Source organism: Onychomys torridus, chromosome 1, assembly GCF_903995425.1.
Source record: "Onychomys torridus chromosome 1, mOncTor1.1, whole genome shotgun sequence".
In the NCBI taxonomy this organism is placed as follows: Eukaryota; Metazoa; Chordata; class Mammalia; order Rodentia; family Cricetidae; genus Onychomys; species Onychomys torridus.
This window is the reverse complement of record NC_050443.1, coordinates 90,475,445-90,489,998: the sequence shown is the minus strand read 5'-3', so window position 1 is coordinate 90,489,998 and position 14,554 is coordinate 90,475,445. Positions and strand designations below refer to the sequence as shown.

General features: G+C 48.1%; 1 protein-coding gene across 2 annotated transcripts in view; it reads right to left on the bottom strand.

The window, feature by feature from the left end:
- Nucleotides 1–13,031, bottom strand: part of Parva (parvin alpha) — a 160,073-nt gene extending 147,042 nt beyond the window's left edge. The window contains exon 1 of one of the 2 annotated variants that reach the window (XM_036195947.1): nucleotides 12,679–13,031. In XM_036195947.1, the coding sequence (XP_036051840.1) occupies nucleotides 12,679–12,814 (136 nt within the window). In that variant the 5' untranslated portion in view covers nucleotides 12,815–13,031. The remainder of the gene's footprint in view (nucleotides 1–12,678) is intronic. The other variant, XM_036195938.1, reaches the window with a different exon arrangement.
- Nucleotides 13,032–14,554: the final 1,523 nt, after the last annotated feature.

The window sequence follows — 14,554 nt, the reverse complement described above, 5'->3', positions numbered from 1 at the left end:
CCTTCTTGCTATTCCACACAGCACCTTGACCAAAGGAACTCGCTTCACAACTGAAGTAAACAGTAGCTATGGAGATGGTGCTTACTAGCTGCCTTGCAGGCTGTTATACTTAGCTTGCTGTTTTCTTATATAGTCAGGGTTGCCCATCTAGGGGATGATGCTGTCCATGGTGGGCTGGGCCTTCCTACAACAATTAACAATCAAGACAGTCCTCCACAGTCATGCCCATAGGCCAATCTGATCTAGGCGATTCCTCAATGGAGGCTCTGTCAAGTTGATCTTAAAGCTATCCAGGGCAACACGCCAATCCATGGAAACAAATAGTAGATTGGGGAAGTAGGTAAGGTATAGGAATTTTTTAAAAGGTGATAGAGATCATTTGTAACTCACAGCAATAATTGTACAACAGTGGACACACTCCAGAATGATACCATTTAAAGATGGGTTCTATATCTCAGCATAGACTTACAAGAATTACTACCCCTCTCTAGGGACCAGATGGTCTTTCCTCTGCCTCTGAACTTCCATCAGAAACCTGAAACATGCATTCCCACCTCCTGAGAAGCTGTGTGAAGACAAGTTACTACTGTGTGACAGCATCGTGATACATATGCTAATGAGCCTGCAAGTTAAGACAAGAGGCCCAAAGCTGAGAGGTCTGGGCAAGAAGTGTAGCTTGCGAGGTACCACACACCAGGCAGATGAATCTGTTGTTCACACTCCCCCCTCATGCCCAGCAAACACAATCTTCCAACCCCAGAGGTACAGGCAGTGTTGTTAGATTTTGTTTTTTGGTTTTTTTCATACAAGAACACTATGAATCACAATTCCCAGAACCCAGAATCCTGAAAGGGCTAGGTAGCCAGGAGCTCAAATTACTTCAATTGATGTCATAGCATTGGAAAAGCTGACAATCAGGCCTTCCTAACTGAAAGTCAATTGCCAACCATGAAATTCATGGCCCCTGGACTCCTCTTCCCCACCTGCTTCAACACCAATTTAAGCGATCCTGAACTTTGACCCCTGTGGTAGAATGTCCCGATTTATTGAAGTGTCAGGTCCCCGATTGTGTTAACATCCACCTCGGGCAGAGCCATTACTAGGCGTGAATCTGGGTGCCCATCACCCTGTCACATTAGCACAGTGACAATCAGAAGGAACAAATCAATCTTCCTCTCCAGAGTCATCAGGGAGCCGTGCAATTTACCATAATGACAGGCAGGGAGGAAAAGCAGGTGAAGCATTGTTCTTCCTCTGGGAGACTCGGCAAGCGCTGGAAGGGGCAGGCAAGTGCTGGAAGGGGCAACCGAGCCCACGGTGAAGCCTTGTAACCTTGAGCCCAGCCGCAGCTGCAGCTCCCTGCACAGGGCTGCACCCTCAGACTTGCTTTGCATTAGAACTGGGTTACCCTCCCCCTGTGTTTTGCAAACAGCCTCAAAACTGTCAGCTCCTGCTGCCCAGGCTTCTCCCAGCTGTCACTATTAACTACCTGTCATCTGCAGGTCTACTCCACCAGGGCTGAGAGCCAGGAAGGGTGTGTGTGTGTGTGTGTGTGTGTGTGTGTGTGTGTGTGTGTGTGTGTGTGTGTGTGTGGTGTGTTTAATAGGAAGATTCCTTCCAGCAGAGAGGAGTGTTTATTATTTCCAAGCCTGAGGTATGGGGATGTGGGGTGAATTGGGCAAGAAGCAGGGTTCCTCTGCGAGCACCCTCTTGGCTTCCTGGAGCCAGTAAAGGTGTGATTCTATAGTAGTGTCAACAGCTCAAGCCCATTATTTACTCGGTGAGGAGCCTAATCTGCCTGCAGAAGCCTGCTGGCCTTTGTTCCCAGGACCACGCATCTGAGACTGTGCCCTAAATTCCCATAACTCTCTCTGATTCAAGACTGTGATGGTTAATCTTGATTGTCAACTTAACTGGATTTAGGATCACCATGGAAACACACCTCTGAGTGTATCTATGAAGATATGTCAAGAAAGGTTCTGCAGAGCAGGAAAGACCCATCCTGGCTGTGGGTGGCACCATCGCGGGGGTGAGTGGGTGGGAGGGGGGAGAGGGGGGCCAAGATCGAATACAAAGAAGGCAGAAGGTACCAGACTCTCTCTGCTTTCTGACTGATACTGTGATATTGACAGCTGACTCACTCCTGCTGCCGTGCCCTCTCCCCCATGAACGTGCCCTCAAACTGTGAGCCAAAATTAACCCACCCTCCCTCTCTCCCTTTCTTCCTTCCTTCACCCCTTGCTTTCACCAGGCATTTTGTTACATCAACAAGAAAGATAATAACAGAAGAACTAAGGCACTTGATGGACTTGAAGAATTCTCTACAGAATGCCCACACCTGCTGCCTTGGTGCCTGCCTCAACTATCTTGGTGTGTGTGTGCCATGACCCCTAAATTTGAGCATGGGACTACAAAGCCTTCCTGGTTTCCCCTTGCCTGCCACTTCCTCATCAGACTGCCTGCAGCCCCCAATGCCATGCTAGCCAGGGCAAAAGTTGCCTGCAGAACCACTGTCCTGAATCAAGGAATCAATGGAACTAGCAGATTTTAGATTCTACCAATGAAGGTGTCGGAAGAGAGAGGATCATAGAGCACTGTGCTGAGCCACCTCAGTCATGGGGGACCCACAACCTGGCTTCACACCATGGGGGAAGCAGCCCCTGCTCACCTAACACAGTCACCCCCAGGAGCTCATTTGTGCAGAGCTTTGTTCCTGACTGCTGAGAGCTGGCCTGTGCTCGCCGCCACAGCACAGAAGATAACAGTGGGTGTTAACAGAGGCACAGAAATGGCTGAAGGGAACAGCGTGTGAATCATAGATGAAATAAATGCTCTGGTCACATCTGCTACCAGGTAACTCGCAGAAACACTCCCTGAGGTGTGGGGTGTGATGGACATGTGCTCCAGCGGGCTCAGTCCACAGCAGGTGTGAGACATCTGATGATTGACCCCTGTCACAGGTGAAGAACACTTGCCACAATCCACTTGTCAAAGGAAGGAAGCTGAGATGGCTCAGTCAGTAAAATACTTTCTTGCAAGCACAAAGACCTGAGTTCAATCCCCAGAACCCACATAGATCATAAAAGCCAAAATGATGTGATAGTGTGGGCTCATCATCCTAGCCTTAGCCTAGAAATGGAGACAGATGGACCATAGGGCTCACTGGCCAGCTAGGCTAGCCTACTTGGCAAGTTCTAGGCCAATGAGAGACACTATCTCAAAAGGCAGTGATTGGTGCCTGGGTAACAACACTCCAAGCTGTCCCATGGTCTCCAGACACCTATGGGTTTTGTTGTTGTTTGTCTGGGCCTGTTAGTCAGCTCCTTGTTGTTTTTTGTTTGTTGACACAGGGTTTCTCTGTGTAGTCCTGACTGTCCTGGAACTGGCACTGTAGACCAGGCTAGCCTTGAACAAAGCCACCACATCTGGTCTTACTGTTTCATTTTGAGACTGGTCTCTCAAAGCACCATAGGCAGTACTTGAACTTGAGAATTTCCTGACTCACCTCCCAGGTAGCTGGGATTACAGGCTGGTGCCACACCACCTAAGTAGCTGTCATGATTGATTGATAGGCAGGACTCTCGCTGAGGGGGCCCTGCTTCTGGTTCATTCATAGTTCCTTAAACTCTGCCCTTTGGGGTGGGAGATGTTGAGACAGGTAAGAAAGGATACAGGAGGTGAGAGGAAGGACAGATTGGAGTGAAATAATTCCGAATCTCCGAGAGGTCTGGTCTGCCTACATCTTACTGCTCCCCACCCTCTAGCCTTGGCCAGCGAGCAACTTCACCTCAGTCCTTCATTTAAGCACGTGGACATGAACGTGTACAGAGCCACTTGAGCAGAGGAAGCTGCCCCACACCACCTCCCCCACCCGACTCCCTATGCAGTCAGTACCCACATATTCTAGGACTTGATCTGCTTTTAGAGGTCCGCCAAATAATAGGTCTTACCAAGAATGTCTTCTCACAGAGAGATATATTCCCAGGGAGAGGGAGAGGAGGCATTTGCACAACCTAAACACATTCACATGCACCCCAAAAGTTGAGGTCTAGGTGGAATCCAGGGACCAGAAAAGTCACCCAAGATTAAAAGATAATTTGGGGTGAGCCTAGGACTTCCTTGATATAAAGAAGATGCTCATTGATGGTCCAATACAGTTAAGACAGACTTCATGGAGTGGGTGTTAAGTGTGCTGTGCTAATAACAGATAACTGGGATATAAATATGATCAGAATACACACAAATCCTGCCTGCATGGTATCTGCAGAGGAAACAGAGGACAGGTGAGGCCCAAGGCCCAGGCTAAGGAAGGTCCGTATCCAGGGTTCTGGCCCTTAGGTAAAGTCCTCACCTGGATTTCTCACTGGTTTCAGGCTTCATGACATACTGAAACTGCTCACAAGTTTACACCTGGTTTTAAAAGTACTTTATTATTACGTTTTAAAGTAATTTAATATTGAATTTGCTGTGCAGCTCTCCTCAAATGTTGCTCATTTACCCACAACAGTTAGTAGAGGTTTTAGAGGCTCGCCAATGTCCATGGGAGGACTCCGTCTCTTTTCCAGTACAAATGGCTGAAACGTAATTATGAACTGCACTTGTTAGCCAAATAAAGATATTCCAGGAGTCAAGAACAATCCCTAATATGGAGGTGTCCTTGGGCTGGAGCCCACTTATCCAGGTCTCCATCTCCTCCTCCTGAAACAGAGGTGCCTTCATTAGCAAAGGAAAGAAAGAGTCTTTGAGGTGATGTAATTCCCAGACCACCCCATGCAGACAATAAAATGGAGTTTGAGAGAAGCCTGGTGAAATCAGACCTCAGAAATCAGAAGGGCTGCGAGGCCCCCAGAGGTTACTCAGCCTAATCCCCTAATTTTAGAAATCGGCAAACGCCACCAGAAAGAAAGCAATTTGACTATAATTATATAACCAGTCAGTGAGGGCAATTTTCACCAAGGTAAATATGAGGAAATCCATCCCCCAAAAACCCCCACTACTGATGTGTGTTAAATATTACACAGGGCTACAGAGAGAAGCCTCCCCAAAGTGGGTTCCATGAACAGACACTGAGGGCTGAAACGCAATGTCCCTAGTGTCACAGTAGAGTGGCAGGCTGAGAGGCTCTGATGCATGGGGAAGCATTCCACTGTCTTCAGACAGGCAGAAGGAGATCATCTGGATTTGTGTGGTTTGTTTTCATACAGCCCAGGACAATGTTGCACCTGCTAAGTAGCAGAGGATGACCTTGAATATCTGGTCCTCTTGCCCCACCCACCAAATGCTAACCATGCTGGTCTACAGGGTGCTGGGTCATAATGAATAAACAAGAGTTTATTGAATAGAGAAGGTCTTTTTAGAAATGTCAAATAAGCTGGGCGGCACGCCTTTAATCCCAGCACTCAGGAGGCAGAGGAAGGCAGATCTCTGTGAGTTCGAGGCCAGCCTGGGCTACAGAGCAAGTCCCAGGACTGGCACCAATACTACACAGAGAAAGCCTGTCTTGAAAAATAGTACATGAACAGGATAGAAGAACTGCAGCATCTTCACTGGGAGCCTAGTCTTTATGGCTGAGCCACCTCTCCAACCCAAAGGCAAGAACACAAGAAGGCGCAGGATGTGTTTAGGGAACAAAGGGTCTATCCTGTGATGAAAATGGAGATTTCTTAAAAGGGAAACAAATGAAGCTTGGAATGCAGAAAAATCTGTCCTGGGGAGAAGTTCCCTTTACATTTAAAAGTAAAACAACAAAGCCAGGCGATGGTTATTGCTTTGAAGAAAATTAGCCATTTTCACTCCCCCCAGGTGTGGTGGCACACGCTTTTAATCCCAGTACTTGGGAGGCAGAGACAGGAAGATCTCTGTGAGTTCAAGGCCAGCCTGGTCTACATAGGCAGTTTAAAAGAAAAAAGAAAAAAAAAGGTAAACCAACAATAAATAAACAAAACCCCAAACTTCAGTGCTAGTGAGATAGCTCAGTGATTAGGAGCCTGGCCCCATTTCCAGAGTACCCAGGTTTGGTTCCCAGCACTCACAAGGAGTGCTCACAAGCACCTGTAAGTCAAGGGGAGCCAGGCATGTACACGTACATGGTGCACACACATTCATGCAGACAAAACACTCACACACACACACACACACACACACACACACACACACACAAATGAATAGCTTTTGGGGGAACAAATTAGACAACATATTTTCAGGCACAAAGCCCCACACCTACAATCCCTGCATTTGGTAGGCAGAGACAGGAGGATCACCTAAACTTATGAGCCCTGTTTCAAAAATCAAAACCAAACTAAAACAAAGCAATATATTGGCCAAAAGATAAAGAAAGAAGAAAAATGGCCCAGAGATAGACTAGATGGGTATATACTGCAATACTTTAAAAAAAAAGGAGGGGGAGATTTTTAAAAATAAACAACTAGCCTAAACGAAGACGGGACTTAGCCTGAGAGAAAGTCATGGTGTTTAGAAAGTGGAGTCAGTGGGGCTAGATGAGAGACGGCTGGACCTGGGCTAACCATTGCCCACGCCCCCACACAGCTTGCTACCTATTCTACACAGCCCCAATGTTGGGAAAGCACTTGATATTTTTTAAATGGCTAAAAAAAAGGTGAAAACTTTGTAAACTTCAGATTCAGTGTCAAATATTTACTGTCTGGCCCTTTAAAAAAGTCACTGACTTCTAAAATAGAAAGCCCCTGACATGGGAGCTGGAGAGATGGATGGTTCGGTAGTTACTTCCAGAGGACCTGGGTTCAATTCCCAGCACCCACATGGCAGCTCACAACTGTTTGTAACTCCTGTTCCAAGGGATCTGACACCTTCACATCAATGCTCATAAAATAAATTAAAAAAAAAAAAAAAAGGAAGGGCCTGACACACTGCAGTTTAGGTGGCTGATCGATGATGAAAGAAGGGACCCAAATTGGTGACAAGGAGAACAAATAATTCCACTGACAGCAATGTAAAGCTGGGATTCCATGAAAGATCCAAAAGGCAGTGGGAAGATGTATTAGGAATATGGGTGAAAGATCAAGATTTGAGATATGTGAGAATCATCATGGGCAGATGATAGGTGAGGGAGCAAGTGTGAGTGTGTGTGTGTGTGTGTGTGTGTGTGTGTGCACGCTGGGGTTGGGGGTAGGGTGTCCAGGGAGGCAGGAAGAACTACTGAGCAGAAGAGCACCTAGAGAAGGGATCTGAAAAGTGGAGAGACACCAGGAACAAATTCAGAGAGAACAAGGTACGGGAGATGATTTAATGATTCAAGCTGGACAATATTGACCGTCTCCAGGAGCCTAGGCAGAGGCAGGAACAGAATCAGAATAGGAACCCTTGGCCCAGGAAGTCACCTGAATTATAAAACTGGTTCTCTGTTGGTCTCGGGATTCTATATTAGCCCAGCTTCCTTCCCTCTTACCGCTCCTGGCTTCTTCTGTCTCTCTCTGGTTCCTTGTCTCCCAGCTTCGGAGTTTGAGGAACCCGTAGGCCTCAGTCCTTGGCCCTCTTCTATTTTATAACGACGATCTCATTCGACCTCATGGATTGAAATACACATGGATGCATCTCCACCTAGACCCTCCACTTGACTCAGAACAAACCCAAACCCAACATCTCTCCAAGGAAGTACATCAGGAACCATTACCTGGACAAGACCAAAGCCCAGAACCTTCTCCTCCTTCCCAAAGCAGGTGGATCTGCAGGATTCTCCACCACCTTCAAATCAACTCATCTTGCAGCTGTTTAGACCGATGAGCCCTGGTGCCTTCATTTGACTCTCATCTTTCATCCAGCCTCTCAATAACTCCCTCTCACTGTACCTTTAGACAACACCCAGGATTCAACTCTCAACACACACCCCCATTGCTGCTACTCTGGGTCAGACCCCACTGTCTGTCACCTGGGTCACTCTAGGGGCCTTCCGGCTCATCTCCCTGCTTCCAAATGTGTTCCTCAGTCGCTTACTATTACGAATGATAGCTATGCAGACAGAAGGGAAGCCAAGCTCTTCTGTGTGAACCTTCCCAAACCTTCCTGGTCCCCCTCCCCGCCCCCAGCAGAGGCCCTAGTCTCATGATGGCATGGGACTGGAAACTCATTAGATCCCCACAGCAAAAAGAAGCTAGCTGAGTTACAATTCCTGAGCACAGGACCAAGTCGAAAGCTCACATGTAACATCTTGGGAACAGAATCGGACTTGCCAAGAAAGGCCACTTAGCCTTTCCTACAAAGTCCAACATAGTGCCTGCCATATGAGCTTCAGATGGTCACTAGCTACCTACAGCAGCTACAGAAGGTTCTACAGCCCACAATAAAGACCATTTCAAGTTTCAAAGACTCTTTAAAAGTAAGTTGTCAGTTTCAGTAGCCACTATTTGTGCCTTATGGTGCATACGACATAGCCTCTCTAAACTCCCCAACGTCCAGGAGGAAGTGCGGCCCTGGGAGACCATGGTAAAGCACTGGTCTCACACATACAAGGTCCTGGGGTTGGTCACAACACTGCAAAACTAACTAACAACTAACTAAAAGGAATTTGAGTCTCCCATCAAAGATGACGAAAGAGAGACTTAGATAGTTTAAGGAACTTGTCCTATGTCATAGACATTAAAACAGGACAGGGCAGAAGTCAAACATAACACTATAGGCTATGAAAGACATTTTTAACTCCTAGCCTCTCTTGTTCATCTAACAGTGGTTTTTTGTGTGTTTTTAAATTTTTTAAAATGTGTATGGGTATCCCCCCTCCCCCGCACATGTATGTCTGTGTACCACATGTGTGCCTGGTGCTTGCAGAAGCCAGAAAGAGGGCATTTAGATCCCCTGGGACTAGAGTTACAGATGGTTGTGACCTGCTCTCGATGTTAGGAATTGAACCCTGGTCCTCTGAAAGAGCAGCCAGTGCTCTTAATCACCAAACCATCTCTCCAGCCCCTTGTCTGTTTCATTTTTCTTATGAAAAAAATACATGAGTGGCTGAGTATTGTGGTACACTCCTAAAATCCCAGAACTTGGGAGGTAGAGGCAGCAGGATCAGGAGTTCAAAGTCATCCTCAGCTATAGAGGGAGTACAAGGCCAGCCCAAGCTACATAAGAACACGTCTCAAAAAAAAAAACCAAACATCTAAACTGGGGTTGTAGCTTGGTGATAGAATGCTTGCCTTGAATGCAGGAGACCTGAGGTTTGCTCTCCAGTCCTGCCAAAGGAAAACAATAAAACACAAATGTGGAAATTTACCTGATACCTTCTACATGAGACTTAGTCAATGATGTATGTAGTAAGTATCCTGAGGAAGACACGTTTTATAGAAACTATTGACCTAAATATTCTAACACACATCATACCTTTCCAATCTTTGTGTCCTACAGTGGGACAGAGCAAGCCGGTTATCAAATGATGAGGGGTGGTTCTTGGCCCCATGGGAAACCCATGCTGAAGCCTTATAGGATGGTTTGAAAGCATATCAATGCACTGATTCTGAGGAGTCATGAAGAATGAGAGGGAAATAGAAGGCAGATTCCTCACAGCACAGAGTTGTGAATCACACATGACACAGAGCAAGACCCAGCCCGAAGCCACTACAGCTGAGAGCTTGTGGGTCATAGTCTACCCACAGCCAAGGAAGGCTACCAGTGTGGCCTAATGCAAAACCATAAGCCCACATAAAACGTTATGAAGACCTCTATGACAATTTTTTGGGGGGGAAGGGATAACTCAATTGGGTGGCTTTCACTCATCAATGTTACAGGGGCCATCATGTCACAACATAGAAAGGCTGGACATGCCTGCTACTGCAGCATCCTGTCTTGGTTCTCATGACCTTGCCCATGGCTCTGTAAATAACTTTCACTGCAGCACATGCTGCTTGGGTCACAGAAAGCTGACAGGGAATGAGGAAAGAACAGACACACGTACAGAAAAGCTGGGGTCAGGTGGGCCGTGCACACGCTGGTGGAGTGGTACCAACTGTGGAGTAACTCGGAACGTCAGCAAGTTTATCATGGATAGCACAGGAGGAGGGGTTAGCCAGGCTAGGTAGGAGGTGTCTGCAGATGAGCCGTCTCCGGATTAAACATCCGGGAGGAGGAAGCTGCAGGTGTTTTGAACACAGCGGTCAATCGTTCATAATGCTCATTCTTGTGCACACTGTCAATGTTTGCACTCACACCAGAAGGCTGGCCATTGTTCTCAGCCTGATCTACGGGAAAATCTTTGCCAACTTCCCAGAGGTCCAAGGCCTTAGTCCTTGACATGCCTGGCTCATGTCAAACAACACACATTCCCACAGAGCTTCACTCCCTCCAGACTTCAGTCTCTCCCCACACTCCTTCATCAATTATTTTCAAAATCCCATCCAAGCTGACCTTCTGTTTCCTCAGGGCTCTGATGAACAGAGAGGACAGGATGCCAAAGAGCCTTAAGATCATGTCTCCGAGGACCAGCTGCAGGGACAGCGGATACTGAAGATTAGACTCCAGAAAGTACTACAATCTATTCCAAAATGGCCAACGCCACATCAGACTCCAAGAGAGTAGCAGGGACAATCCGATCATCTCCAGGCTAATTCAAACCTTTCTTATAACTGGTAACAGTGGGATGAACACTGCTGGCTAGTTAGGAGCCTCAGTAATTCTGACTGTCAATCAGCAGGTGGATGGACCACCCATACCAGGAATACAACCTAGAAAAAGGATTTCCTAAGCTAGGTTCTCATGATCAGTCACCCACTACACATTAATCAGGGTTTACCAAAACACTTGTCCACAATTTCCACTTCTGTGGTATCAGAGATCTGTGGTCAACTGTGGTTGCAAAATACTAAATGGAACATTCCAGAAATAACTCCTAAGTTTTACATCACACATTCTGATTAGCCTGATGAAAATTTGCATCATTCTACACCTTCCTGCCTGGGGTAGGAGTCCTGTGGCTCCACATTATATATGCTACTAGGCATCGGTAACTTAGTAGCCATCTTTGTTATTGGCTCAAGTATCAGCCTGACTGTCCTAGTATTGCAATGTCTGCAATACTAAGTACTATCTGTTATTATTATTATCATTATTGTGTGTGTGTGCATGATGTATGTATGTGGGCATTCTGGCACAGGTCAGAGGGCAACTTTGAAGAGTCAGTTCTTTATTGTAGGATTCAAATCACAAGTCTGGGGTGGCAAGTGCCTTTACCCACTGAGCCATCCCAACTCAGCCATGTTAACATCTCTGACTGTGCCTAACATACAGGTTAAACTTCACCATAGACATGTATAGGAAGAAGCATACTATCTATCATGTTCAGTACAGCTCATAGTTCTGGCCTTCCGCTGGGCAGCTTGGAGCAATTCCCTCATTGATAAGGGGGAGCTAGCTGTAACATTAACTGCGGGGGTTGCGGGGTGTAGTTGTAGACTCTTCCTGTAATCTAAACAACACTTAGCTCTTGCATTGAGTTGGCTACTTAAACAGCAAAGCAGCTTCCATACTTCAGGAGACTAAGAACATGAGACATTTCCTAGTTCATTACCTCAGACCCACTACTACTAATCAGTCTCAGGGGCTTGGGATACCACAGAGTGGTGGAGTACTCGCCTAACATCACTGAGGCTCTAAAACCAACCTCCAGTACCACAGACAAGAACAATCCATCAACAGCAAACCAGGTCTGGTAGGGCAGGCCTGTAATCTCAACTGCTTTGGAGCTGAGGAAGGAGGACCACAAGGTCCTGCCTGGGCTACAGAGTAAGCTCAAGGTTGGCCGGGGCGACTTGGTGTCTCATAAGACAAGCAACAAGAGGGTGGTACTCCCGCAGTAGCCCCAAGGCCCTCTAGGTTCAATACTAGTGCTGCCAAAAAAGAAAGCATTTTAATTCTACAGCTGTTATATCACCACGTTGATTTTTGAGAACCATCACTTCCTTTTACATACCCAAAAGCGAGTTGCAAACTCTGCCTACAGGACAAAGTATTTTACACAGAAACTATTTTGGAAACAAAGAAAGAAAGAAACAACAGCAACAACAACAAAAACCCAAAAACCAAGATTGCTCCAATTCACCATGGTGGGAAAAAGAAAGTGTTTGGGGGTTTTGTTACTGCTGTTTTGTTTGTTTGCTTTTTTAAATAAAAGCTCGGAATGGAATGACCGGGTTCACAGCAGGGTCATGGCCCTTTAGGTGTAGTCAGTTTATTCTTCCCTCCACCTCGGCGCGTTCCTCACTCTTTCAGTCAACAAGCATTTGATACAAATCATCACTGTCCACACAAGCCCAGGGGACCCACGAGAGATCCAAGGAGGCCAGCGCCGCTGCAGTGAGGGACCCGAAGGCTCCCGGGAAACGACGGCGCTGCAGAGACCAATGAAGGCTGAGAGCGGGGAGTGACGGAGCAGGAGAAAACTTTCCAGCAGCAACTTGGCAAATGCCAGCCCTCGGGCGCGCAGAGGGCGGGGACAGCGGCCTAGCGGAGGGCGCAGGGGACCGGCTGGGCCTGGGCTCTGGGACCACAGTCGTCCAAATCCTGGGATCCGTGTGTAGCCCAGCGAGGACACTGGTCCCTTCCGAGGCCCGGAAGGCGACGCGGGGACAGTGCGAGGCGCGCCCCGGCACTGCCAGGGGGTCCCCCACCCCCAGGCTCCCGGGTCCCCGCAATGCTCGCGGCCTCGGCCGTTCCTACCTTCCTTGGCTTTCTTCCTCCGGGCCAGCGTCCCTCCGAGTTTCCCCAAGAACGAGTCATCCTTCTTGCGGGACGGAGGCGACTTGGGGGTGGGAGATTTGGGGACCGAGGGCGACTTCTGCGGAGAGGTGGCCATGGCGGCGGGACGCGGAGTTGGAGCTGGGCGGCCGCGGCGGGCGGCGGCGGGACTGAGGCTGCGGCTTTCCAAACGGAAGCGGAATTATTCCAGGCATTTGAGGCAGCTCGCTCGCCTTTCCCGTCCCTCGCTCCCTCCCTCGCGCCGCCCTCCGCCCAGCAAGGAGCTGCTGCGCCTGGGGCCCCGCGCCCCGGGCTGTCCCGGCTGCGAGGATGCCCAGGCCTGCACGCAGGGACACGTGCCTGCAAGGGGGACATGAAGCCTTATCTGGAGCCTGGAAGCCTTCATTTCTCCCCTGCCCTACACACACACACACACACACACACACACACACACACACACACACACACCACACACACACACACACACACACACACACACACATCAACCTTGCTGCTGGGGTCCGCTTGCTCTACCCCTTGCATAGGTCCCTGTAATGATAACATTCTCGTGTCTTGGCTGATGAAGAAGTCAACGAACCAAAATGGGCTCAGATCCCAACAGACTTCTGCAGGAATCTGCGGGCTTCAACCCTCTCTCCACACTCAACTAAAGCTGGAAGTCCAAGACGACAGAGACCCAGCTTATTCTTGCAAAGCATCCATGGGTCTGGCATCGTAATTGTTTGTATGAAAAGAGAAGATGTAGAAACACAGGTGAGGCAGGCACAACCATGGACTCCTGCGAGACACTCATCCTAACCTCTATCTAGCCAAAAGCAACAGAGTTAGTTCCAGACTCTTTTGGCCTAACATTGGAGTCACACAGGGCAGTTTCAAAGACTCAGTGCTGGCTAGTGTGCTTCTTCGTCCTAAGTTCTGGCTTGGGCTTTTGTGTTTGCCTATCTCTTTCCCATACTTACAGGGCACCTTGGTAACTCACCAGACAAGAGTTAAATACTGTTTCCACAGCTCTTTCCCTGGTGAAACAGAAACAAGTTATCTACCCCTCCTTACAGAGCACTTCCAACAAACTACAATTCCACTGAAGTTAAATTTGGGGGCGAGGCAATGAGTTTATCAGACTTAGTTACAGAACCTGGGTGAGGGGTTACCTACAGGAGTGTGGGTGACCCCAAAGCAGCCGAACCATTGGAAAGTCCTACCCCAGCATGGGATGAGTTCTCCTGACTGTGTAAATGGAGCCCCCTTCAGCTACCCTTGTACAGCCTACTACTCTAGCGCCTCCAGAGACCCTGGGCAATTAGGGCAGAATTACATATGGGGGTTGCAGGAGGGAGTGGCCAGAATTGAGAAGAGAAGCCAATGACTCTCCCAGCTCTCTCCTTCTATAAGGAAACAGTCCCCATCTCTAGGTGTCTGTGTGTGGGGGCAGTTACTTTGCAAGTACTCACAGATGCCTAGAGGAGGAGGATGGCTATTATGCTCTGAGGTGGGCACTCTACAACACACACACACACACACACACACACACACACCCCTGCCACACTGACAGAATCTGACTGAACATCTGACTCAAAGGGAGCAAGAGTTTAGACTGAGCTGGAGAAACCATGGTCCAGTGGCTGGGTACTAGGCTTGCTGGTCATGCCGCATCCTGGCAGGGGTGTCTGTTTTCAGCTCCAAGCATGCTGATGAGTGACACACATGTTGATGAGGGGTACATGTGTCTCAACTTACTTCCTACTGTTCAGAAAAGGACTAGAACTAGAAGCAACTTGGCGGGGAAAGGGTTTATTTCACCTCCTGGGTTGTAGTCCATCATGGAGGAAAATCAAGG